At 36.2% G+C, this 26,448-nt stretch overlaps 4 protein-coding genes and 1 pseudogene across 8 annotated transcripts; 2 read left to right on the top strand and 3 right to left on the bottom strand.

Annotated features, from left to right (window-relative positions):
- The first annotated feature begins 400 nt into the window (after window positions 1–400).
- Window positions 401–3,094, top strand: LOC132189882 (coiled-coil protein). The gene is made up of 6 exons (XM_059604702.2): window positions 401–655; window positions 1,031–1,148; window positions 1,645–1,800; window positions 2,011–2,066; window positions 2,306–2,393; window positions 2,535–3,094. Exons 1-6 carry the CDS (start codon window positions 491–493, stop codon window positions 2,627–2,629), a joined length of 678 nt encoding a protein of 225 aa, XP_059460685.2. The 5' UTR covers window positions 401–490; the 3' UTR covers window positions 2,630–3,094.
- A 2,861-nt stretch (window positions 3,095–5,955) lies between these two features.
- LOC132189273 (Calcium-binding EF hand family protein) lies at window positions 5,956–15,703 on the bottom strand. Its single transcript, XM_059603937.2, has 13 exons — window positions 15,234–15,703; window positions 13,413–14,430; window positions 12,653–12,871; window positions 12,330–12,556; window positions 11,150–11,224; window positions 10,344–10,415; window positions 10,159–10,257; window positions 9,241–9,312; window positions 9,044–9,158; window positions 7,750–7,818; window positions 7,249–7,567; window positions 7,073–7,157; window positions 5,956–6,662 (listed from the first exon to the last, which is right to left on the bottom strand). The coding sequence occupies exons 1-13, from the start codon at window positions 15,378–15,380 to the stop codon at window positions 6,198–6,200; spliced, it is 2,982 nt and encodes a 993-aa protein (XP_059459920.2). The 5' UTR covers window positions 15,381–15,703; the 3' UTR covers window positions 5,956–6,197.
- A 1,173-nt stretch (window positions 15,704–16,876) lies between these two features.
- Window positions 16,877–18,346, bottom strand: LOC132191111 (uncharacterized). The gene is made up of 5 exons (XM_088510833.1): window positions 18,209–18,346; window positions 17,929–18,013; window positions 17,572–17,626; window positions 17,319–17,463; window positions 16,877–16,981 (listed from the first exon to the last, which is right to left on the bottom strand). The coding sequence occupies exons 1-5, from the start codon at window positions 18,344–18,346 to the stop codon at window positions 16,877–16,879; spliced, it is 528 nt and encodes a 175-aa protein (XP_088366959.1).
- On the bottom strand, window positions 17,415–20,554 carry LOC132190213 (Pentatricopeptide repeat (PPR) superfamily protein). Of its 5 annotated transcripts, none has more exons than XM_088510851.1 (5): window positions 18,649–20,554; window positions 18,209–18,425; window positions 17,929–18,013; window positions 17,572–17,672; window positions 17,415–17,457 (listed from the first exon to the last, which is right to left on the bottom strand). In XM_088510851.1, the coding sequence occupies exon 1, from the start codon at window positions 20,455–20,457 to the stop codon at window positions 18,754–18,756; it is 1,704 nt and encodes a 567-aa protein (XP_088366977.1). In that variant the 5' UTR covers window positions 20,458–20,554; the 3' UTR covers window positions 17,415–17,457; window positions 17,572–17,672; window positions 17,929–18,013; window positions 18,209–18,425; window positions 18,649–18,753. The 5 variants fall into 5 exon arrangements, with proteins under 5 accessions (XP_088366977.1, XP_088366979.1, XP_088366978.1 ...); XM_088510852.1 differs by having other exon boundaries at window positions 17,421–17,463; XM_088510853.1 differs by lacking the exon at window positions 17,929–18,013.
- Window positions 20,555–22,350: 1,796 nt separating this feature from the next.
- On the top strand, window positions 22,351–25,660 carry LOC148583936 (uncharacterized; annotated as a pseudogene).
- Window positions 25,661–26,448: the final 788 nt, after the last annotated feature.

Genomic DNA, 26,448 nt, shown 5'->3' with positions numbered 1-26,448 from the left:
TTTGAAACTTTTTGTCTGCGAAAGCACTGTAACTTTAAAAATTGGTGTGATATTGTATGTAGCATTTACTACATTAACTTCTAAATAGTTAAATTTATTTGTAGATGATATGATAATATTATATGGACGGTCACATAAATTTATAAGTTCATTTGTCTTTATAAGACCCGCATGTAAACCTACAAGTTCAATGGTAGATTTGAATTCATTTAAAATAGTTAGGAGAATGAGGTATATCATTTCTTTTTTTAATACGTCAATTATTAAATAAAAAGTATAGAAAAAAAAAAAGAGTATTTTAACAAAAAGTAGGTAATTATCTAAAATTTGGTGAGTTGAATGCTGTAAAACGGAGTCGGTTTGGGTTCTGAAATGACAAGTCGGTCCCCAAAGGCATCTGAAATAATGGTAAACTCCACGAGGTCACACAGATCCGTGGCACAGACCGAGGGTGTGCGCGTCGTGTTGAAGAGCTGAATCTGTATCTTCGATGGAAGAAGAAGACCAAACACAGACCTCCGTTGCAGCAGAAGCAGTAGAACAAGAACAAGATCAACAACGAAAACGATTGGAGGAAGATAACGTAGTGCAATTTCTAGATTCGCTGGATGGCTATCTAACCCTAATAGATTCATTGTCTTCAACACTCCGCCAGGTAACTAACCCTAACCCTATGCATGTCCCTGTCCCTTCTACTTGCATGTTCTTAATCGTTCTTCAAAAAATCAATGACAAACACAGAAAGAAAGCAATCAAATTATAAGATTTTGCTGATGGAGAATGTTTATGTTGTAAAGTATACCTTAGATGTTAAAATAGTTGATGACGGAAGGCTAGTGATGCGATTGGTTTTAGCACAATTTTTGGAAAGCAGAGAATGTATCTCTGAAACATTATGTGATTCTAATAATTAGCGTTTTGAACTGCTTAGTGAGAAACCTGTGGATTACTTTTGGTTCTGTGCGAATTCCTTTAGAAGTCTATTGATGCGTGATCTGTCTTCTGAACATCCTTTTGATTTTTTTTACAGGGATGGATGGAGTTGGCCAGTGCTCGACATTCTATGGGTGCGTCACGAATCAATGGTGCTTTGTTGGACCTGAAATTCCACTCTGCTGCTACATCGTTGCAAGTAACTGGAGATGAAGGTAATTTTATGTCTGCACCTTTCCCATTAAGATCATTTATATGAGTGGGAAATTTCAGCTATTAAGGCTATCCATAAATTGCACTGAGACTCATTTCTAGTATTGTTTGGACACTGATATTTTAGGGTCACTTGGTCATGGGCTCCAAATTCTTATCAACAAATAAGAAAGGACATGGAAACTAAATGGTTTTGTGGGCAGTTCTATTAACGTAGTTAAGGGGGATGTGCTTGCACGTAACTGATGAGTGGTGGGATATATGATGCCTTTGGGTGTCATCTGTCACCATCTATGATATAATATGAACAGGGTTTAAGACATGGCATTCCGACGGACAATTCTAGGTTTATAACGGCCCCAACTTGATGCCCCAGATTGTATGTTTTTTATTTATGCATGCACACCCTCACACATGCATATAGAATTAATGATTTGCTCATTTGCATTACTTTGTATTTATGTCAGAGTAACTTCTGTGATATATGATCTGTTGTAGTTGACTACAAGTTGAAGCAACCGCATTTTGCATTGTGCAAATGGGCGTCCTCCAAGAATGGAAAATGCTGTTCTGGAGAAGAAGAATTTATGGAGGACAAGTTGCAGATGAAATCTGATAGTCCCCAGCTAAGACACCGTTCCCCCCAGTTTTCTGGTATAGTTTTGTTGTCCCTGTATGAGGAGGATACAGTATACTTATCATTTTGACCATAATATAGTTTAGCAGGAGCTCCTACCAACCATTTTTTACTGTGTATGCCAGATAACCATAAAATGTTTTTTGTATTGCTCAGCTACTTCTGCCATGATAACTCTGAATCGAGCATATGCTGTTTTAACTTTTTCCTTTTCTGTATGTGTGAAGGAACTTTGGAGAAAAGTCCAGCAAAAAATGGAGCTCCTCTTATAGTTGATGATCAAGTAAGTGTCTTGCAATCAATAATCTTTTCTGATGTGCTATAACAAGGAGATTTGTATTTTAGCATTTGCATTATTAGATTCTTTTTCCTGCACCAGAATCCTTATTTTAGAAGTGTGAACCACATTGTATTAAGTTCACTAATGAATAAATTCTAACAATTCAAATGTGCAATCTGTGAAATTTGAATTAAGAGAAGTGTAAATGGAGTAACTTTCATATCTTATCCCTGCTGTTCTAGGTTCAAAAGGAGCGATCTAAATCACTATCAATGTTTGGGACTTTGGTTTCCCCAAAGCTTCGAGCTGCCCAGCTTTCATTTGAGACAGGTGCATAACTCTCTCTCTCTCTCTGCAATACTATAGTTTACACCATTGTATTTTTGCTACTTGTATATCAATTTGGTTTTCAATTCCATTTTTTTGGGAGATGCTAGGAGATGATTCATGCAAAAAATTACTTTCATTCAGCTCTTGAAACACTCATAGAAATAGCAAACATGCGTTCAACAATGCTTTTTACTTCTGATCAAGTCCAAAAAGACTTGGAAGGCCCAAAGGGATGACAAGAAAAGGTATATACAATCTTATTGCTTGAAAGTCAGATGCTTTCCCTCCCACCCAACCAGGCAATGTTAATATTTTAGACAAGGAGCAGCAGTATTGGAGTGGGTTCAGTTGAACCCTGATAACATGATTGTTGTGTTTACTTTAAATTTTTGGATCTGGCCTTGTAGTTCATACATGGAAAGGAAAAAATGACTAAGAAAAAAAAAATTGTCATCTTAAGCTGTGGGGAGGTTTTGTCTGAAGGTTTAATCTGATCAATGATTGTAGCGTGGACTTGAGATTCCACGGTTCAAGTTTTTACTAGATAGCAGTTGGAACTTGTGTTAAAATTATCTTCTTCCAACTATGATGTCTTCTGTATGTCACGTTAACATTGTGTAGTTTCCAATTGCTATAACATTAGTTTTCACTGATAAAATTGAGTCCACTTTTAAATAAATAATTATAAGTCTATTGCTTCCTGTTTTCCTTCTAAAATATACTTTCATGGGCCAACTTGTCTGAGTAACAACTGTTGTCTTCTCCCTTGGCACTTGGGCTAGCTCAGTTTATTACCACGTTATTCTTTTAGATATTAGATCTTGTTCCGATACCCGATCTTTATTCTTCTTATAACCGAGGTGTTTTTTATTATTATTATTATTTTTTTTAATTTTTTATGAGGACCAGGTAGGGCCCCCTTAGGACCCATCTCTAGTGGGTAAACCCCGAATACATTACCTGGCGACATGACCCCGCCGGCTAGAATCGTGTCATATATATAAGCCGAGTTCTTTCCTTAGAGAGTGCTTAAAATTGCAACACGTGGCATAAATTTATAATTTTTAAAGAGTGAACCGGTCCTTCAAGTTAAAAACCGGTCCTTTAATTAAAACTAAACTGGTAATTAAATTAGCTTAATTTATGCTATGGGAGTTTAATGTGCCTAATTACCTCTTTTTTTTTTTTTTTTCAATCCCTAATTAACTTTCTTACGTTGAATAGAAAGAAGAAAAAAACTCTTAAGTAAAAAATGGGACATTTAAGTAAAACTAAACCAGTTATTTAATTAGCTTAATTAATGCTATGGGCGTTTAATATGCCTAATTAACTTTCTTAAAGAAGGTCTCCAAGAGGTAGTTTAATCGGCTATAGACCTCGCCTAATGAAGCGGAGGTCACTAGTTCGAATCTTCCCTCCCCCTTCCCTTGTGAGGACATGTCAAAAAAAAAAAAACTTTCTTAAAGAAGAAAAAAACTCTCTTATGTTTCCTTTAAGTAAAATTGAACCGGTCATTAAATTAGCTTAATGTGTTATGGCCGTTTAATATGCCTAATTAACTTTGCAAGATTAAGTATTGAACCTTATGTAAGGATTTATTTGATTGCGTTAAATGTTTAGTGAAAATTTTTGTTTTATTATGTATTGATAAAAAACTATTTTTTTTAGTTTAAAGCTATGTATTTTTTTAGAATGTTTAGAATTATATAAGTATTATTTGTATTGAAATATAATAGGTATCACAGCAATAACATCACAGACTAATGCTTTGATAATCAGAATCCACAGGTTTTCTTCTTCTTGTTTTTTTCTTTATACTTCTTTTTATTTTAAACTACTCACATGTGAACAAATATTTTAACATGTTTTAATTTATATGGATTAAACTAAAATTAAGGGTCTTATTTTTTAATTCATTTGAATGTTTTATGAAAAAAGAAATTTTTGTTCGTATAATATACACTTTTTTTTTGGAAGCGTTTTTTCTGCTTTTGGAAGCAAAAGAAGGCAAAAAATTATTTTTTTTTAGAAATATTTTGTTTTTAAGGCTCAATTTGTTTTGACGAAAAACATTTTCTGAAATTTTCTTTTCCTTCTATTTTTCAGTATTTAGTACAAGCAAAATTTTTAATCAAATCGAAAATATTTTCGATTGACCAAGAAAACGTCATTTAAGCTCCACAAAACGATCGGATGGTATATAGGTCTCCCTCTCCTGACGTTAATGACAGTGAGTATTGCTTTATAGGTTTTATTCTTTTTACTTTATTCGTTTTATGGAAAGGGAGAGAAAGTGAATATGCTTACAATTTGCAATGCCAAAAAACTGTGGAGGTAATCTTCAAGGGAATCTTTCAATTTGAGTTTGGGACAGGGATTGGATTTTCTCGGAAAATTCTTGAGATTCTCTAGAAAGGAATATTGAGCCGAGGGAGGGAGGGGGGTTGGGGAGGCCTGGGGGAAGAGAGAGAGAGAGAGACAGAGAGGGAGGAAAATAGATGAGAAAGTGGATTTCATTTATCTTGTAAAGAAGTGCTTTCACTTCGCTCTGTGTTATCTTTCCCCATTTCAAACGGTGAGTATTGAGCTTTCAGGTAGAAAAGAGGAGGTGGGGTTAGAATTTGGATGACGAGAATTTTAAAGTTTAGAAGATGACTATGTAAGAATATTATTAGCGGTCTCACTAAATTTTACTCACCAAAATAGTCAAATTTATTTTTCTCTATTTTAATTACCAGCTTTTTTACAGCACCCTAACAACTTCATTATTTTATCAATTCACTTTCATTATTTCATTTAAATATTTTTTTTCAAAGATTTCTTTATTTTTGAATATTTGTTTTATTCTAACTATAAAAATTTTAAACATTTGTATTTTTCATAACAGTCATATTTTGAAATTTTTGACTACATGAAACCCGACGGACGGTGATGGCGAGACTCGAAATGAAGAGATGCACTTGTGGAGAGAAAATTACTCTCTTCAAAAATGACACTAAGCAAAATGGGAAGGAGAAAAGACAAAGAAAATGGAGGAGAGAAGCATGGTTGAAAGAAGGAAATAACTTTTTCACCAAAATAACCAAAAAAAAAAGATTTTGGTTAGACTTAATGCTAAGCGCATTCACAATGGAAGAGCCAAATTTTTATGCAAAATGGCTCTTCAAAACTCACTTTTATCTAGTTGAACTAATGAATTTTTAAATGCATCTACATCCTATTAACTATATTTCTATCTATTTTATTTTTTAAAAAAAAATTATTCATTATTGGAAAAAAGTGGGAAAAGCTTTGGGAAAGAGAAAATGCATGTGAGAGAAACAATAATAATAAAAAAAAAATAGCTCATTTGAAAAGTGTTACTACATCTAACTTTTTTTTTTTGCTCTTCCAATCAAATATTCATTTTGCATTTTTTTTTGCTAATTCAATGTATAAAGTTTTTTACAAATCTGATTAGCCATTTTAGATAAAAGTAAAATTTGACTCTTTGTGAATGCTATAAGAGAGTAAATCCCTTCCAGAACAGCATGATAGTGCACGACAATATGATTTGGACGATCCAAAGTGTTATTTAAAAGACAAGCTTTTTTTTCTTTTTTCTTTTTTCCTTGTGCTTTCCAACAAACCAAAAATACATTATCCTCGAAATAATACAAGGACATAACCATACGACAATACAACAGTCCATATTTAGTTTCAAGCTATACAGCACAATCAAAAAATTACTACCATTAACCACCCCGAAACAAAATGGGGAAAGGGGAAGGGGATAGTGGAAAAAAACACAAGTTAAATTGCAAGCTAGAAAGCGCTCCAATTATCCGAACTTTTCTTTGGATTTTGACTCTCGGATGAGACCTTAAATGGGGCAGAGGTGCCGAAAGGATCAGTGTCATCAAAAGAAAATGCACCACTATGGCTGAAGTCTTTCGTGCTGTTTACGGAATCAAACCTTGTAAGCCTCTCACGGCCATAGCCGAAGTCTTTGCTGCTGTTCATGGAATCAAACCTTGAAAACCTCTCCCGTGGAGAGAATCCACCGCCTTCATGCGTGCTGAAGGAATCGAACCTCGAGAAGTTGTCAAAGAAGTGATCCCCTGCCTCACTGTACCTAGGAGAGTTGCCAAACTTGGACATTGGAGTCCCAGGAACAGAATCTTCAAAAGTAAATGGGCTCTTCGTCTGAAAGATGCTCTCTGGATGTGAGGATCCTGTTCGTACTGGGTTTAGGCCAAAGTCACTAGCTCCAAAGTCGGTATCCGAGTCCTGCAGAATGACACCATGGATGGAGAAATCAAACATAGTGCATCAAGATGGAAAATGCTTGAGGTACTATAGTTTTTCCTACATATGTCATGTGGACTAGGATAAGGTCGAAACAATATAGGCATGAGATCCATCTAAGTCTGAAGAGTTTAGGACGACACTAAGTTATGGCTAAGCCTATGTTGTTGAAGCTGTTCGAGTCCTTCATTCATATAATTAGGTGGAAACAATTTCCCATTAGACATCGCATGCCTTAGGCAATTTATTATTATTACATAAATTAAATGTAAAATTCGATAAATTAACAAAATCCTAGAGAACTTATAAACAACACAGATATTTCAACTTTTATTGTTAGCCATTAGGAAAATGTCCACATATACCCATGTGCTTAAGAGGTTTTGGCTCACCTTGGTATGGCTAGGGTTAAATCCCCAAACTGAGTCCACATCATCGTTATTGTCAAAGGCACCCCAGGTCGATTCATCAAAACTTCTGTCACCGTAAATAAAATGATTTCAGCATTATTATTATATAGAACACAGTCATGAGAGAGAGAGAGAGAATCACGAATCAGCACCTATACCTATGTGTTTCTGCATCTGCTTCAGAACCTTTTCCATAGTGAACATCTGAAAAATCTTGAGATGGACTGTCAAAAGCAGTCCTTCCAGCCGGACTGTCGTGAGGGCTTCTGACCAATTCATCTTCACTGTGGGAATATGCAGATTCACTCTCAAAGACAGGCTCACTAGTACCGAAAGAATTCCTTTGCTTTTCATTAGCATATGACTCGGGGATTGAAGTATCATCACCGTAAACTTGTTCTTTGTGAACAGATGCAGATTTTGGTTTTGACAAGCTAGAGACATTTTTCGCATCAGGAGTGAGATCATTAACAAACCCTGAAAGGTTTAAAAGGTATACCCACATAAATAAATAAACATATTTCTTAATAGCTCTGTCAAATGACTCTATTTCTTAAACTGGATATGCAGAACTGACAACATTAACTGGAGACAGCAAAACAAAAGGAAGCATTACCCCTTGTTCTTAAATAAAATAGGCTAGGAAGCATAGTGCATACCTTCGTCTTCAAACTTATCCCACTCTTCATCCCAAAGAGAAGCTCCCTCTTGAATTCCAGGTTCCCAACCTTTCAAATCAACAATGGAAATTGGAAAATGACCATATATGTTTTGCAGTCCGTAAAAAGATCAGCATGCCCTAAAGTACAAAGTGCTGGTAATAAACTATGGCTACCACTACCATAACCCGACCCCCAAAATAGGAACAAGAAAGCCGTCCTATATCAGCAATTCGACAGCAACACAGGACATTTACTTCCTCATCATATTAGGTAAAAGTACCAATACACAAGTATTCACTACTTTTTATTGTCTATGGAGGCCCATCATGCATATGGTGTAGTCATGTCCAAATCCTCAAACACCCATCCATGGTGATGGTAGATTTTAATCCTAGATCTCTAGCATGACCCAAGAGTTTACCAATTGAACCAGCTAGGGAGAAACAGAGGTTTCCTTAAACGGTTATTCAGGTGTGCATTTGTGATCCAAATACTAATATGAGACATGAAATCCTAACACTTAATGCAGAAAAACCAAGTCATTGTTGTTCTGGATGATTAACCTGTTAGGAATTGCGTTAACAAGCTTAAAAAGTGTTTTTAGTACACAAAAAGTTGTGCCAAGTTAAAATGGGTCTATTTGGTAAAACATTTAAAAAAGTACTTTTGTGACTTTTTTGCTTTAAAAAAGTCCAAAATTGCGTTTTAGAGGAAACTTGGAAATGAAGTTTTTTTCTATAAAAAAAAAAAGCTCTATTTCCCAACATAATCCCAAACAAGCTCTAAGCAGGCCAATGAATATGCAAGACTTTCAGCTCTCTAAATCAGGTAATGTTTAAAATGAGATATAGCCTTCCTCATAAAAAAAATCCACTCACACCCCCACCCCCCTCCCCCCTTCCCCCCCTCCCCCCTTCCTCCTGCTCCTCCTCCCTCTTCCCCACAAACTCCACCTAGGATACAATGGTTGATTGTTAATACCCACTTTAAGCAACATTGTCTGTTTCAAAGTCTTCCAAGTTAGACAATGAATGAAAGTGGTGGGACCCTGCAACCCATTCAATGCTTTTCAATGAAATAAATAAACTTAAAATTAAAAAAAAAAAAAAGAAAAAAAGAAAAAAGAAAAAGAAAAAGAGTGCTATGGTTACATTAAAAAAGGAATTGCATATCTCAACATAGCAGGCAAGTGTTCAAAAATAAAATAGCAAGACATTGGAAAGGGCATCAAATTGTATAGGAAGCAACAGGGATGAATTGAAACAAAGAATTAACAAGGGACTAAAGATACCAATTGGGAGCTCAATCAATGCAGCTGACTTAACATCTAATCCATGTTTCTTGCTGCGTTCAGTTAGAGCCTTCAGTAGCTCCTCAACATCTGATTGAATGCGGTCAGCTCGGACCTACAAAAGCCGAAACCAATGGTGTTGGACAAGATTCAACGGAATCTCCATGGACTCATAATAGTAAATTGGCAACATGTACCTGAAGGATACCATCTGCACTGCCTCCATGTTCCATGTTAACAATTGCTTGATGCAGCTCCGTCTTCCTCCCCTAAAAACAAAATCACAAAACAAACTTCCTTGAAACAAATTCAAATAACACCAAGGTTTAAAAGATCATGTAATCAAAGGCTTTAAAGGATCTCTGAAGTGGAATATTTTTTACGTGCAGGACTTTCGGCTTTCACACTCGAGCAAAGAAAAAAGGAGAGCCAAAAAAAAAAAATTTATACGGAGGTGAAAGAGTGGTAAAATTCAAAATCGCAAAACAAATTCAAAGAATGCCAATGTTTAAAAGATCATGTAATCAAAGGCTTTAAAAGATCTCTGAAGTGGAATAGTTTTTATGTGCAGGACACCTTCGGCTTTCACACTTGGGCAAAGAAAAAAGTTGAGTGAAAAAAATGATACTGAGGTGAATGAGTGGCAAGAGAAAGCAGAAGAAAGTTGAAGAAAAATCGATCCATTAATGATAGATAACAGGATGACTTCCACTTTGGCAAGAAATTGATGTTTGAATGAAAAATAGATTAGAGGAAGTCAACAGACAATTCATGCTAATTTCAAGTTGGAGAAACCACTATGTCTAGTGGGGGACCTAAAAGACCACCAATTGGGGTGGGGGAAACATTAACACTGGCCATTCATATACGAGAAACTATGGCTCTAATTGAGCAACGAGGCAAAAATAAGTTTCTGCAGTATCACACATGTTCATAACTACACTTTACTGGGTTCAGTAGGATCAAAGAAATATTTATTTCTTTCTCTATTTTATTTATTTATTTTTTAATTTTTTAATTTTTAATTTTTTTTTAAGTTAGATCAAAGAAATCTCAAATATAAGTACAATCAAACAACAAAGGTCCTTGGATATTCTATAAGTTCACTGCCTTACCTGAATATCACGAAATCTAGCCTCTTCAATGGTTAACTTTGATGCTATTTCTCCCACTTGCTTGTACTTCTCTTCATACTTCTTAGCCAGAGACTCTGCCTGCAATAAAAATTGTTGATGTAAATACAACAAAATCTAACTCTTATCAATGAAAGTAGGACGATTATTTACATCTTAGAGAATACCTCACGCTTATCAGCAGATGCCCTTTCGGTGATCTCATTTAGTTTATTATCACATCTGCTTTTATAGAGAACCTGATAACCAGAGAATAAAAATGAACAAAGAAAACTAAGAGAAAGAAAAAGAAAACACAATGAGCTTCACAGTTGCACCGTTTAAGGGGTACACCTGACCGTGGTAACTGTACATGATCAAATTACAATCATATTTTCATGACTAGCCATTTCATGATTGAATTCCAACAGTAACTTCATCAAATAAATTATAGTACCGGACTAGTCAGCCAGCAAATAAGATACCATGCAGACTTAAAGGTTTTACTAAGGTTAGAAGGAGGTAGTTCTATGTATTTAACACGCAATCTTTTGGGACTTGGAGAAAGTCAAAGCCCAAAGAAAATTGCACTGCTTTGTTGGGTTCCTTTATTATTATTTTTTTATCAGAAAATTTTGTTTCCATGATTCCTTTTTTTGGGTAAGTATTTCAAAATTTTCCTCATTATTACTTATCAAAAAAAAACATTCCTCATTATTCCCATTGAATTTGTGATAAACATCCAACTTGGTACAAAATCCCTGAATTGCAAATTGGTGGTTGAGTGATTTTTGATAAATTTCTTTATTTACCCTACACTGAAATTCTAGCATCACTAACCACTCCGGGCATAAAAGTAAAGCGGCATGCCTTTTCAATTCCTTGTAGGCCCGGCCTGAACCAGTTACTAACCACTATTGTACAAAAGAGTAAAAAGGGTTTAGTATTAATGAAAAAACTAGAAGCAAAAGAATAGGAGACAGAAACTACTCACAAGTTCCTGCATTTTGGTGCGGTAGAACTCAAGCTTCTCTTTAGAATCCAATATCAAATTTTGTGTTTCTTCAACCTACCACGAAAAAGGAAATAAAATATTTATGTATCCCTTGGGAAAGTACAAGAACACTCAAAAAGTAAACTTAGTAACTAACAGCCCTCAGAAACATAAAATTAAAATCAATAACTGGTGATTTTAAAAAGTTACAGAAGTCACAGGCTCTGTAAATAATTATCTTGATCTCAACCATCTTGCAAGAAAGCAATATAGAATAGATATAAAAAAAATAATTACAATGAAATGAACTCTACCATTGCATTTTTTCAGTCTATTCCAGCCAAAGAAATTTCACTACTGAAATGGATAAATGAAACTAATGGATATATGGAAGCTAAGTTAAAAGCTTTAAATACATATAAACACAAAGATATACATACGAGATCTGACAGATAAAAAAAAAAGCACACACATACACATATGTAAAGATAAGGATACCCGTTTGTACTAAGACGCAAAGATAAGAAAGTCAAGTGATAAATGGCATACAACATGAGCACTTTATAAGCAAGAAAAGGGGAATGGAAGTTTCTTAAAGACATTTAAAGAAAAGCTTAAAACAATCTTTTTGAACAATTCTGTTTTCAAAATAAGGAACTGGAAGAAAGTCTGAGTGCAACCTTTTGAAGATAAATTGATATAATAATTTATCAAAGTAGTTTTTTTGACAACTTCCATTTACAAACACATGAGTTCGCACGTCATGTTTTCCAACCTTTAGAAGGAGGTACCATTTCTATATTTCTTTAGTTCATTGAGGCACCAAGTACTATTCATTTTCTTGCTTTTGTCTTACACAATATTCCCTATAAGGTACGAATATTTTATACCAAACACTAATTCACAATTCAATCAATTTATGGTAAGTGAAGCAAAAGAGAGAAAATATGCCTTTTTCCTAGCAGTTGTTGCCACTTGAGGCTTTGAGTTTGCTGAATTATGTCCTTTAGAAGGAGGTACCATTTCCATATTTATTTAGTTCATTAAAGCACCAAGTACTATTCATTTTCTTGCTTTTGTCTTACACAATATCCTCTATAAGGTGTGAATATTTTATACCAAACATTAATTCACAATGCAATCAATATATGTTAAGTGAAGCAAAAGAGAGAAAAGATGCCTTTTTCCCAGCAGTTGTTGCCACTTGAGGCTTTGAGTTTGCTGAATTATGTCCTCCTGTATCAAGTTGGTTTCCAAAGGAATCCTCCAATACAGGCGCTCCAGACTTTTGCTGATTGGATTGCATTACACCATCAGCCAGGATGGCACTTACCTGCATTGGTGGCCTCAAACCAGTTGCAGGCGCAATTGGCCCGGCACCTGGCATCCCGTGCTGCTGTCCAAAACCTAATCATAAAGAGAGAGAAAAATGCTTCATCAAGAAACATATATTTGGAAAGAGAGATGAAAATGAAAGGTATTAAAAACAGATCTGACCAATACCAGGTCTGGGACCCCAAGCTGCATTTCCATGTGAGACTTTGGGTTGACCTGTCATAGCCAGCAGTGTCTCATCAAACAAGACATTTGGTGGCAGTGCAGCTGGAAGAGGGCGACCTTCCCTGAATCTTTCCATCAAGTAGAGTGCAAAGCAAAATTCCCTCAAAGAAAGCATACTATCATTATCCTGGTCAGATAAGTCCCACACCTGCTTTAAAACCTCTGAAAAAGGCCAGCAAAGACATTGAGCATAAGTAATCCTAGAACAAAAAAAGGTCCCACGAAGCTTGCCCAAGAAGAAGAAGAAGAAGAAGAAATTCCAGAGAAACACAGGAGTACACCTTACTTCCATAACAAGAACACAATACTCAAAGTGCAGTAAAGAAGAATTTATCTAATAAAATCATAGTTAATACATTCTAGTGACACAATACACAAGGTGAGACAGATGTCTTGGCAAAAAGACGAAATTTGGCCATTCCTAAATCTCCTTTCATAAAAAAAATAAAACAAGTTATAACTTCATAAGGAGTTCATAAATTTATTGCTCAGTCATGTTTAAATAGCAGTCAGGGTCTCATCTACCTCTTCTGATAAAAATAAGAAAGCGTACAGTGCAACACAGAATATTGATGACTTCACCATATATAATGACAAATTTAAGAAAATAAAAATGAGAGTGCAGTTTCAGAATCAACCAACTTAGTAATAGACAAAAATATATAGAAACCACAGCTAAACTTCCATACAGAAGAACCCTTACCTCTTGGTAATCTCCAACTCAAAAATAGATTTCGTGCCTGCTCACCACTGATTATCCCATCTCTGTCAGTGTCTACTTCCATAAACACTTTTGTATACTTCTGAACATCAGATGGTTTCATCTTTGGCCAAGAAAGCTGCATATTTTCAGAAGTAGAATTTCCAACTCCAACTGAAATCCCAGATGTTGCAATTGAGGAAGAACCTGGAGCTGAAACCTGTTGACTTGGGTTCAATGATGACTGTGTCCATTGAGGCTGACCGCCAGCAGGTTGCATTGAAAATGCACCTTGCAATGAATCAAGTGAGCTTTGCTTACCAAAAGGTTGAGGCCCACTAGTAACAGTAGTGATGGCCGAAGAGACGGGAGTGCTACTAACAGAATGACTTGGTCCAGAACCAAACCCATTTCCTGAAACAACTAATGCTTTAGAGGCATTAGCTGTTAGCTGGGAAGCCATAGTGACTGGAGTTTGCGGCTGTGAAGTAGGCAAGGGCATTGATGGACTAATCCCTCCAGGCCCATTAGGAGCTGTACCAGTCCTTCCACTGAGCCAATCATTGGAGATGTTTGAGTTTGGGACATTGGGACCTAACATGTTACCTCCCCTAGTGAGTTGTGGACTAGCAATACCTTGCGATGGACGGGGAGCAGTGGCAGCAGGCATAGGTTGAGGTGGCCTCAAGGCTTGATTTTGCTGAGAAGGAAAATAATGCTGGTTCATACTTGGGTTTGGAACTCCTTGTGCTCTAAAGCCAATATTTTGAGATGATGTTGGAGCAATAGCACTCCGTGGAGCAGATGCTGCACCCATTGAATTCAATTGAGGTTGAGATATGGCTGTAAGATTAATTTGTGGTGCAGGAATTTTAGCTGCAGCTGGACCATATAGTGCTGCCTTGACCATATCTGGGGTTAGTTCTCGCTTACTTTGTGCCACAGTTACAAGTTTGAGAGCATTATAAAATTCTGTGCGACCAAGGAAACCAGTTTTATTCTGATCAGCATGCATCCATATCTGCACGTCATATACAACAGTTTGATTAACATGCATTTCTGCATCATGCTTAATCAAGTCTTAAAATTCATTGCAAGAAAAGAAAGATAAATATATAAATTTACTTTGAAATATAATCACCAACAAGCAAGGACTATAAGATAAAAGATGCTAAAATATAACTTCCACATTGTGCAAAAGCACAGTGACAATGCACAAAATAAAGTAGACAACCTTAAGAACACAAATTCAAACACCCTCTTAAGAATCCTGCTGAATATAACAAACTCAAATCTGAGACTCTGCTCCCCTCCCCAAAACATGAAATCAACCACTTAGAATCATCCTTAAAAGTCTTACCTCTGGTAAATCATTCAAAATATTCATCAATGAAGATGTATATTTTAACTTACTAATTTAATTTTTAAACGACTATAGCATCCTTACCCCAAACACACATTTACCAGCATAAGTGAACTAGACCATCATAGATAGTGTGCAAGAACATCTACAACACTAAACAACCTAAATTCATACGACATATCTCAGATCAAGCAGTGGTGACACTTTTTTTCAATCATCTTCATTTTTTATGCTTGACAAAACAATAATTTATACCACCATCGAGCAATTGCATCTCGAAGATTGATCACAACCCCAAGTCTACTTAACGAGAAGAAGTCGCCAAAACTTATTCAACATATTATCATAAGAAGCACGGCTTTCATCGAGCATGAGATAACATATCCATCATTCATTCAAATAGTTTATTTATACAAATATACTGTAAAGTGGAAATTGGAGGTGTGAAAACTGTGAGGAACCTGAGCAAGGACTTGTTTGGAGAGATTGGACCCTTGAAAGAAACCAACAGCTTCGGCTCCACTGATCCTGCCATCGCCATCCAAATCTGCTCTCCTAAAATACGCTTCGAACTGATCCATATTCGGCCCTTGATTTTGCCCCGCCATTTCCTTTTTAACGATTTTCCTAACGCTTTTTTCGATTCAAATTCCCGCAGATCACAAATTCACAATTCTGGCGAGAAATGAGAAAATCTGAGGAAATGCCAAATCAAAATAGTGGTAGTGGACGAATGAAGTGTACGGTATTCGTTTCGTCGGATCGAAGGATTGGTTGAATTGAATGGTTAGGTCGAGGTGAGACAGAGGGAAAGTGTGAATTTTATATGATTTTGGAAATTTTAGAGCGTTGAAAAGGAAAGAGAAGTGAGGGAGGGCCTTCGAGCCTCCTCTTTCTTGCAAAAATGCATAGGATATGGCCTGTTCTTACTATTGTCCGTCTCGATCGGAAGTAACGGAGGCTATAACGGGAAATACCAATATACAGACAGTTTGACATTTATTTATGATTTTCATAATTAACCACGTCCTGGGGGAAAAAAAAAGTAGCAGTGCCAGTTTATACTTGATAAAATAATTAAGTAAATATTATAAATTATTATTTTTTAATTATTTCACTAATTATGAATTCTGACATTAGTTTTTGTAAATGAGTTTATAATAAAAATTGTAGTTCTTTAAGCATTTTCTATAAAATAAAAAAATAAAAAACTAGGAAGCATTAGACTTATCAATTATAAGAATAAGACCCTCACAGTAATTATAAATACTTAACTTCCAATGCCTATTGTGCTTGTAAACCTTTACCTTTAGTTTTAAAACCTATACTAATAGCACATTTTTAAGAAAAAACACTTGACAATTTTTTTACAACTTATTTGCATGTGTCAACCTATAATTAGATCCATGTGAGTTATCAAAAAAGCATCAACATCTTCTAATCATGTGCTAACATCCGTCAACCACTTGTAAAAACAACTAAGTCTAGCCTTTTTTTTTAAAAAAAAAAAAAAAAAAAAAGAATCATCAACTTCTTTTTTTTAGTGATACATTTGAAACACTCGTTTTCTTTCTCTCTTCTTTAATTATATGCTGCACTTCCCAAAACTGGACGGAGTTCAACTAACCACAAACGATACTAACCACCATGTTTTAAAAGCTCTAACTAACGTACACCAGATTGTGCCAAAAAAAAAGACTATAGATTCACTAAATCAGATTGCACACATGTCAAAGACTTTATCATTTTTCAGCTGCAACGGAGGTAGCATGATTGCAGCGCAAAATTCATGATAATAACTGTGGATTTATCGATCTAAACAAAAAAAAAAAAAAACTTGTTAGAGGACGGAGAAATGTTTAGACAGACAAAGGATCCTCAGCAACCAAGAGGCCTAAAAGCATGTTGTCAGAGGATAATGACAATTGCCACCGGAAAACCCCCATTACTCGCTTCAGTTTATCTGACTAATTATGGGCTTGCCATCCCGCCCTCGGAATCACACAAGAGCCTTCCAACTCCAGTAAGGTAGAGATCAGAGAGCAAGTGTTCTTTTTATATTTGAACAGCCACAGAACAGCTTCTCAACCAATAAACATGCATGTTATTCATCAACTTGTGCAGGAAAGTCTGTAGTTTCTCTGCTATAAGTGGCAGCACGCAAAGCCCTCCAGATGGGAACTAACAGTTTCACCGGCGGTTGTACCGCCTGCAGAAGAAGTTTTCATGATCCAGTAAGGTAACATAATATTTCACAAAAATGAACTTCTAAGACATCAAAGCCGGTTATTCTTTTTAACTGTTTGAACAGGCAAGTAGGCCAATTATTCACGAAATCATTAGTGCCCAACCAATTGAAGATAGACACCCAAACCCCCACCCTTCTACTTTTCCCCATTCTCCTTCACGATTCTTGCCAAATTTCTGTCCGTGTGGCATCAGAAGTTTTCAGTGCCTTAACAGGATATACATTGAGTTCTTTTTAGTTAGGTTTAACAACAATGATATCCAGCTATAGAACAAAACAGCCATGTGGCACGTCTTACCTTGAATGCTAACATAAGTTCTTTTTTGCCACCGACAAGCAAAGCCAGGCTCCAGTAACAAGTGAATGGAGTCACATTCTCATTCAGGACAGGTTTCAGTATTTTGTCAATAGGAACAAAGCTACGAACAACTCTCCCACTGTAGCTTAACAAGAAAAATGATCAAATGCGAAGGAATGAACTATGCGGCCATCTATTCATGTTTCTTTCATGCTACTCAAATCGTAAGTATCGTGTGAGATGAAAGAACTACCTCCAATAGTGAGCTTCAAGTTGCACTCCAAATGCAGGTATAATTACAACAGACTCTGCGTTTGAAGAACAATAAGCAGTGAGTGCATGGGACAGCTATATCTGCATGTTAATTTCAAATAGTTGGATGCCACCACAGAATTTTAGAAAGATCAAGAAATGGCAATTTTTTTAATTAGTTTATATAAAGCAAGCAATGCAGTAATTGTTAATCTAAAACTTTAAGGTGCTACTCTTTCTTTCTTTTTTTCTTTTTCTTTTTTCTCTGAGCAAAACTTAAGGTGCTACTCTTCACTTTATATTATAGTCTTATATATGATGTGTACAGTGTATACACGATCAGTCCTTGGCTTTTCACCTTTCTCAATACGTGTTGCATAATAGGATTTGACAAGGCAAGCACTGAAGAACAAGCTTAAAAGGAAAATGGTACCTAGTGTTCCCTGTCACCAGAAATTACATCAAGTTAAAAATTAACATGCACCTAAAACGTTGCAACAAATTATGAGTATTTTAAAACCATCCTCCCCATCAAACATACAAACCCGGAATAGCACTAGTTTTATCTAGACAGCAAAATCAAGGGAAAAGTTAGGAAGCTAAAGCAGGAAAATGGAGCAAAGTGAGAAATCAATTACATTTAGAAAGCAGAGATAGAAGGCCGTTGTGAACAATGAAAGAACAAACAGGTAGGCAAGGAAAACACAAGCATAATTCCTTTGGATAACAATATGGTGAATGTCCAGCTGATGAGGCCCTTCACAGCCTTCATGCATGTATGTATATAGCGGATTAACAAGATGAATTTTAGTCATTTTGAAGCTAACACTCGTACTGTCCAATCACAGGATGCACCTGCACACAATGAAACTGTATAAGCCAACCTTAGATGATGAAAATAAATGTACCACAACTATCCTAGCAGGATGCTACATGAACAAACAAAAAAAAGAATGATATGTATCAGAAAACAAGTTTGTCAAACCAGAAAGAAAACGATTGCATGGAAAATGTGTTGAGACTTAAAAGTAAACACCAGGGGCTATGGTAAACGATTAAAAGAAAGAGGACCACATACTTAGTAGAAGAATTATTTCATATAGCATCCAAATATGGAATCGGCTGCAGGAAAAGCAAAGCAGGGGATAAACAAACTGCACTTGCCACTGACAAACATGCCAGTTTAAAAGTGCCAGCCATTAGCATGCCAATATCTCCTGGCATTGTCATCGCGACGAGCATCTTTTATCTTCAAATATAGCCTGTAAGCCCTCTCTACTTTATCTGAAGCCAATAGTTTGTTATTTAGTTTGCTATATATAAGCCTGCCTGGGCAAAAACCTTTATGCAAGCACTCCTCCATAACAAGTACAGCATTTTCAAGATGCCCTATGTTGCAAAGTCCGTTGATGACATACTCGTAAACTTCCATATCTGAATAATAACCAGAGTCTTGCATATCATCCCATACATTTAACAACATTCCACATTTACCAAACCTAGAAAGCCTCATAAGCAATAGCTTATAAGCACTAAGTGATATTCTACATCCAACTTTTCTTGCTCTATTGTAAATCATCATGGCAGCATGGGGCGGACCATATCTGCACAAAGGTTCGATGAAAGAGGTTATAGTCCCTGTACTGGGAACGATCCCACTACCTAACATCTCATCAAACATTTCAAGTGCATCGGCCACTTTGCGGGCCTTAAGGAAAGCAGCAATTAATTTGGTAAAAGTAAAAATATCTGGGTCACATTTATTACTCGACATGCTCTTATAGTATTTCACAGATTCATCAAAGTTTCCAACAGATATAAAGTTAGATATCATTGCATTGTAAGCTCCAGTGTCCGGCACACAACCTTTCTCTCTCATGCCCTCAAAAACCTGAACAGCATCATCAATCCGACCAGCCCTTCCTAAACCCTGTATACGATAACTGAAAGTCAAGCAATCCAGACTAAACCCATCTGCTAACATTGCTTCCAACAAACTCTCGATTCCGCTAATACTACCAAATTTCGACCACCCGCCGACAATGATATTATATGTCATACTACTAAATGGTATCTTCCCTTTAATTGAATTAAAAAATGAATTCGCAGCAGCAACATGGGATCGCAGACAGAGACATTTTAAAAGCACATTCAAAGAGTCGGTGTCACATTTCAGTCCAAACTCTTCTATGTTCCCGAAAATTCCAACTGCTTTCGACACATGATGAGCCCTAACAAAGCTGTCCAACACAATCGACAGCGTGTCCAAATCAAGGCTAATGCCTTCGGTCCTCATTTCACGCAACATTTCCATCATAAATTTCAAGAATTTTCTTCTTCCTAGCGCTTTTATAATCACACGGTAACTACTAATGTCCCTAGGTATTGCCGGCTGCTTAATCGCCCAATTGAAAAATGTAACCATTGCTTCACCACCTAAATTCCCTCTGTTCACTACTTTAGCAACAACATCAAGGCTCAATTCAACCCCAACGTTCGTCAAAGCGAGCTCAATTGCAGCTTTACCTCTCAGTTTCTGAAGGAAAACCCCTCGTAATTTCTCTTCGGGCAACAGAAACCCATCAACTGCGATAACTTGTGCTACTTGTTTTCTTGGATTACAGTCTCTTAATAGGTTCGGAGCGGAAGAGTTACGAGGGATTGGCAAGAGGTCAGAGAGTTGCTCGAGAACGAAGCGTTCGTCGAGATCGGTTTCGTTCTTGATGTGATTCCGTGGTGGCTGGTCATTCAAGGGATTTGATGGAACATCTAGGGTTGAAAAAGGAAATGGAAATAAGGAATTTGATGGAGAGATGTGGAGCGAGTGGTACCTTGTTGTGTTGAAGCGCGCGAGAAGCCCTGGACATCGCTGGGATAGAAACGCCATGATAAGGCCTGCGAGAGAGAAACCGGGGCAAAGAGTGAAGAGATACTGAAATAGTAGCAGCGTCTGCAACCTGCGAGTCTGCGACGCCAGTTAGCGTGTGAACTTCGACGTGCCGTAAAGTGTTCGTGTTATTGACTATCCGAATCCGAGACGATAAAGTGTTATTGACCATTATCGTCTCGGATTCGGATCTAATTGAAGGCAAAATTTATGGGTGTATTTGCCAAGGGTGAGTTTAGCGAAGGACTTAAAAAGGGGAGACGATTTTGGAATAGATTTGATAATGTAAGAAAATATATATATATATATATATATATATATATATATATATATATATATATATTTTATATGAAAAGTGGGAAAAAAAAATAATTGTTTTGTAATAATTTTTTTATTTGAATAATAATAAAAAGTGAATGATGTTATATAAAAGTAAGAATGTTATAGTTAGGGGAAACTTCATAAAATCCCCCTGAAGTTCCAGCCGATTTGAAATACCCCCCTGAATTTTTAAAACTCTCACTTAGACCCCTTGAACTTCAATTTTCACTCACTTTGGACCCTTTTAACGTTAAAGTCAAACAATTTGACTTTTTTATACCCATTTTACCCTCCCCAAAACTACGTCGTTTTGTATCCTAAAACTACAATACCTACCCAGCCCAAAACGACGTCGTTTTAGGCATTAATTTTTATTTTTTTTTTTTTTTTTTAAAAAAAAAAAGAAAAGCAAAATTAAAAAATTAAAAAAATTAATCGGGGGTGGCTTTAGCCACCCCCTAGCCGGTCTGGGGTAGCCGGACCACCCCCTTGGCCATGGGGTGGTCCGGCCACCCCCAAAATGCAAAAAAAAAAAAAAAAAAAAAAAAAAAAGGGGGGGATCGGGTGCATTTGGGGGTGGCCGGACCACCCCCAAGGGGCTGGGGGTGGTTTCGGCCACCCCATACGGCCAGTATGGGGTGGCCGAAACCACCCCAGCCCCTTGGGGGTGGTCTGGCCACCCCCAAAAGCACCCGATCGCCCTTTCTTTCTTTTTTTGGCCAAGGGGGTGGCCGGATCACCCCCTTGGCCATGGGGGTGGTTCGACCACCCCCAGATCGACCAGGGGGTGGCTCCAGCCACCCCCTTGGCCAAAAATGGGGTGGTCCGGCCACCCCATTTTGGCCAATGGGGTGGCTCCCGATTATTTATTTATTTATTTTTATTTATTTATTTTTTGATTTTCTTTTTTTAAAAAAAAAAAAAAAAAAAAAATTAATGCCTAAAACGACGTCGTTTTGGGCTGGGTAGGTGTTGTAGTGTTGAAGCCCAAAACGGTGTAGTTTTTTAGTCCAAAACGACGTAGTTTTGGTTGAGGGTAAAACGGCGTAGTTTTGGTTGAGGGTAAAATAGGTATAAAAAGTTAAAAGGGTCCAAAGTGAGAGAAAACGGAAGTTTAGGGGGCCTAAGTGAGAGCTTTGGAAATTCAGGGGGGGTATTTCAAATCGGCTGGAACTTCAGGGGGGTTTTCTGAAGTTTCCCCTTATAGTTAATTTTGAGATGAATTTTTTTGGGTCTTTGGGTCTGGTTCAATCCGGTCTTTTGGCAAACAGAGCAATGACTTTAAAAATAAAGTGGACTGAAACTGTATTAGAATTGATTGATGCGAGAAAAAAAAAATTGTTTTGTAGTAATTTTTTTTATTTGAATAGCAATAAAAAGTTATTTATGTGATCTAAAAAGTAAATGTTGATGTTGATTTTGAGATGAATAGTAAGAACTTTTTTTTTTAGTCATTTGGCAAACACACCCTATAGGATCCTGCTTCCGTCAACTAACATACAATTATGATGATGTGGCATACAGTAAAAATTAATATTTAAATTAACAAAGGCTTGTAAGAAGAAAAAATTAATGGGTAATATTCAATGAATCACTGTCATATCATCATATTTGTATGACAGCCGTATGAGAGTCTACTAAATATCATTTTTCTATTAAAACGATAAATGCTATTTAGTAAAAGAGATGGACAATCCAAATTCAATATGACACACAAAACAAAAACCTTTTTTTTTTAAAAAAAAAAAAAAAAAAAAAAAGTCCGGGTATATACAAATGTATGATCTATGGTGAGCAGATTTGCAAAAGTATATATTGATCTTTTAGCGGCTTGTCTTCGTTCTCCGATATTTCTCTGGACTTCATTTTCAACCTTTCTCGCCGGCATTGCCTTGATCCAACCATCGACTTCAATCTTCAAATGCCATTAATTTATTATCTTTTCCAAACTCAAGCTTACACCATGAGTTTGAGGGGATGCTATAATATTTTATATTTTCTAAATTATATTTATTAATATTTTCCTTTACAAGTTATTTCTCTTTATGTTATAATATTTTTATTATCCGTTATTATATTTCGTGTAAGGTTTATTCTCTTTCTTAATTAATTTAAGTCTACTCTAAGGTTTTTTTATCACTACTTATTGTCTCTCTATAAATAGAAAGTTATGTAATATTGTTTGATACATATAGAATATACAAGATGTAATACATACGTCTCTCTCCGCTTCCGCTCTCTCTTTTCTTTCTCTTTCTTATTTTAGCATGTTATATTTTATATATATTTCAATAGTTTCCTTGCTCGACTAAGACTCTCCCGATCCTGGACCAAATTTTATATGCTAAATTCATGGAGGAATTTAGTTTGAAGATGGATGAGGGATTTTGTGTGTTGGCTGATGATCAGGTGGTCGATCACGAATCTCGCTAGTCCGATGTTCAAAATGATCAGGGTAACAAGAGTGCCACGGCGACACCATTGGAAGAGGTTGTTGAAAATTGGAAATAACACTCACTAAGAGAAAACACAAAATAGGAAGAGGAATATTCAACTTTATTCAACTTGATAAAATAACCTGCTTACTTGAGTATTTATAGGATACAAATGACCCTTTTAACTTCTTCACAATAACTTCATTCATTTACATCTCATATAACTCTCATGTAACTACTATGTAAAATAACTCTAGAAAAACTAAAAGAAACAACATCTTCAACTCACTTAGTAACATATGAGAATATTAAATGAAAAGACACTTAGTAACATATGAGGATATGAAATGAAAAAACTAAACTAAATATTAAAATTAAGTTTATTATTCAACACCCCTTTTAAACATAATTTCTTTAAGCCTGCTTAAAATAACAAAAAATTCTTTTAGCCACCTTGAAATGAGGTAGGTGACTCCATATAGCGACTAATAAGCCCAACTCCATAGAGAATATCCGGTCTTGTGCATTTCAAGTATCTCAAACTTCCAACTAAACTTTTGAAGATTGTTGAATTCACTCTTTCTCCTTCTTCGTTTTTCTTTGCCTTGACCACCCATTTCACTCCAATAGGTTTTTGTTCTTTTGGAATAGTCGCCAACTCCCATGTGTTCTTTTCAATTGCTTTGATTTCATCATCCATGGCATTTCTCAATTTTTCATTTTTTACCACTTCTTCAAAACATATTGGCTCACAATCCGCAAAATGACAAAAGAGAGTTAGATCATCATTTAAATTTTCTGGTACCTCATAGTGTTCTTGAAGACTTCTCATATGTGGTGACATTTCACTAGAACTCCCTCTTAAAGATAATGACAACAGTGTACTAGAATTTGTTGATGATGGAGAAGGTATAGTGGGCTCCTCGTTTTTTTGACTCTTCTTCTTCAAGAAAAGGTTTCTCTTTCTCACCAGTCCAATATTGTTCAAAATAACGGTAACAACAGTGCCGCTCGTACAAGTGTGAAATCATTGGAAGCCGCGTACAACTTCTTCCAGAGTTTGGCTCTTTGTAGATCTTATTCTGATAAGAGCCAGTCTCACTTCCAGAAATCCACTTTGGAAGATGCTTTTACGTTAGTTGAAATCGAACTTTATGATGCTTTCTGTACAAAGGCACCTATCACTCTTCTTTCACTATTATTGTTTTTGTGTTCTTCCTGTTTGTTGAGAAGCACAAGCACCTGCAGACTGATGTCATCATTACCTACATATTGCTGTTTGGAGCTATTACTCTAGAATTTCTTGCTGTCATTTTGCTACTATCCTTCAACAGGACAAAGCTATGGTGGAGTAAGCATAAACATCAATTTCCCCGAAAAGTATTTAGTTTTGTACCCATTGCTGTTCCGTTAATCTCTTGTTTTGGAAACATTGCCTCTTCTTTTCTACCTTATAACAAAAAGAGGTGGTCAAATTCCTTGTCTCAGTACAATTTGCTAAGATTATCCCTTAAGCGCAACTTCGTGCCTTTTCAAGATTATAAATGTGTCCAAAAGATTTTGAGATATTTACCAATCCATGAAACATTGGATAAGTTCAGACGTGAAGACCGTTGCGAAATCTCTAGTCATATGAAAAAGTTTATCTTCCAGCACTTCCTGAAAAAATCGAAGAAACTCATAGAAAAAGCGGAGGTCAACGAAGAAAATACACAGGTCAAGAAAGAAAAAAACAGAGGTCAACAGAGAAAAATCAGAGTATGACAAATATAACGAGTCTTTATGTGGTGCCAGCGGCGGTCTTGTTTTTGAAGAATATGGCTCCTCAAAATTCGGTTGGGAGCACTGATGTAGAATTCGACTAAAGCCTTCTTATCTGGCACATTGCTATCGATCTCTGCTATCAAAAAGATGTGGATGAAGACTTTTTGGCTGCCAAAGATTCGAGTAAGAACCTGTCGGACTACATGTTATATCTTTTAGTCATGGGTCCTTTCATGTTGCCAATTGGGATTGGGATGATCAGGTTTGGAGACACCTGTAAGGAGGCCAAGCAATTTTCCAAGGAAAGAGCTATATCATCAAAAGATGACGAAATACTTGGCAGAATGTTGCTTCGAGTGTGTACTGAAGTTGAGCCAACAAAGGTGAAAAGGGGCAGGAGCAAATCCGTGCTATTCGATGGATGTCTGCTTGCAAATCAATTGCAGAAACTGGTGGATAAAGAGAAATGGAATAAAGAGAAGAAGTGAGAGTTTATTTGTAACGTGTGGATTGAGATCCTAGGTTACGTTGCTAGTCACTGCAAAGGTTATTATCGTGCTCAACAGCTTGCCAGAGGCGGGGAGCTCCTCACTCACGTCTGGCTTCTTTTGGCGCATCTTGGCATTACCGAACAATTTCAAATTAACCGAGGCCACGCCAGAGCCAAGTTGGCTCTGAAATGAGTGGTTTTTTTTTTTTTTTTTCCCTTTACATGTTTGTTCGGAGTTGTTCTTGATTGGAATGTAACTTAATTATTTCAACAATAAATTTCTTGCATTGCATGGTTCTGTTTCTTAAAGCTTTTTTTTTTTTTTTAATAAAAAAATTATTTTGATATGAGGAAAAAGTAAAAATTGTTTTGTGTTTTCAGGAGTCTTTCTATTTGTGTTGGATTATATCACTCAGACAACCCACTTAGACCATTCAGTGGAAATAATGGCACAAGCCTAGAAGGGAATAACTACCCGTTACATGAAAAATAATTGCATTTATATGGAGTCTCCTATTGGTGATACCCTAATTACAAAATAAATCAATGATCTTATCCACATGGAGACTATACACTCATCAATGCCTACATGGCCATTAATGCGATTAATATGGTATGTCAAGTGAAAGAGTAATGCTAAGGAACGAAGGATAAAAAAAATAGTCCCTAGCATTACTCTAAGTGAAATGGTGTGAAACTTTAAAAGGCATATGGAAAGTACGAGAAAATTTTATGATCAAGATTAAATTTTATAACATTTAATGAGTACATAGCGTTACAGCAGTTAAAAATTTTAAATGATATGGCAAGATAAGCAACATACAAATCGATAGACATTGTGAAATCTATCTGCTAAAGGATTATTATGAGAATATGTTAATACTGCTTCACCGAAAAGGATATAAACGAAGTCTGATACAATCACATGAAACAAATCGAACAATCACTCAATGTTTCTAACATGATATAGAGCGGCGCTCT

This window comes from Corylus avellana, chromosome 9 (genome assembly GCF_965113065.1).
Source record: "Corylus avellana chromosome 9, dhCorAvel1.hap1.2, whole genome shotgun sequence".
NCBI lineage: Eukaryota > Viridiplantae > Streptophyta > Magnoliopsida > Fagales > Betulaceae > Corylus > Corylus avellana.
Note: the sequence above shows the minus strand (reverse complement) of the source record. Positions and strands in the feature narration are given on the sequence as shown.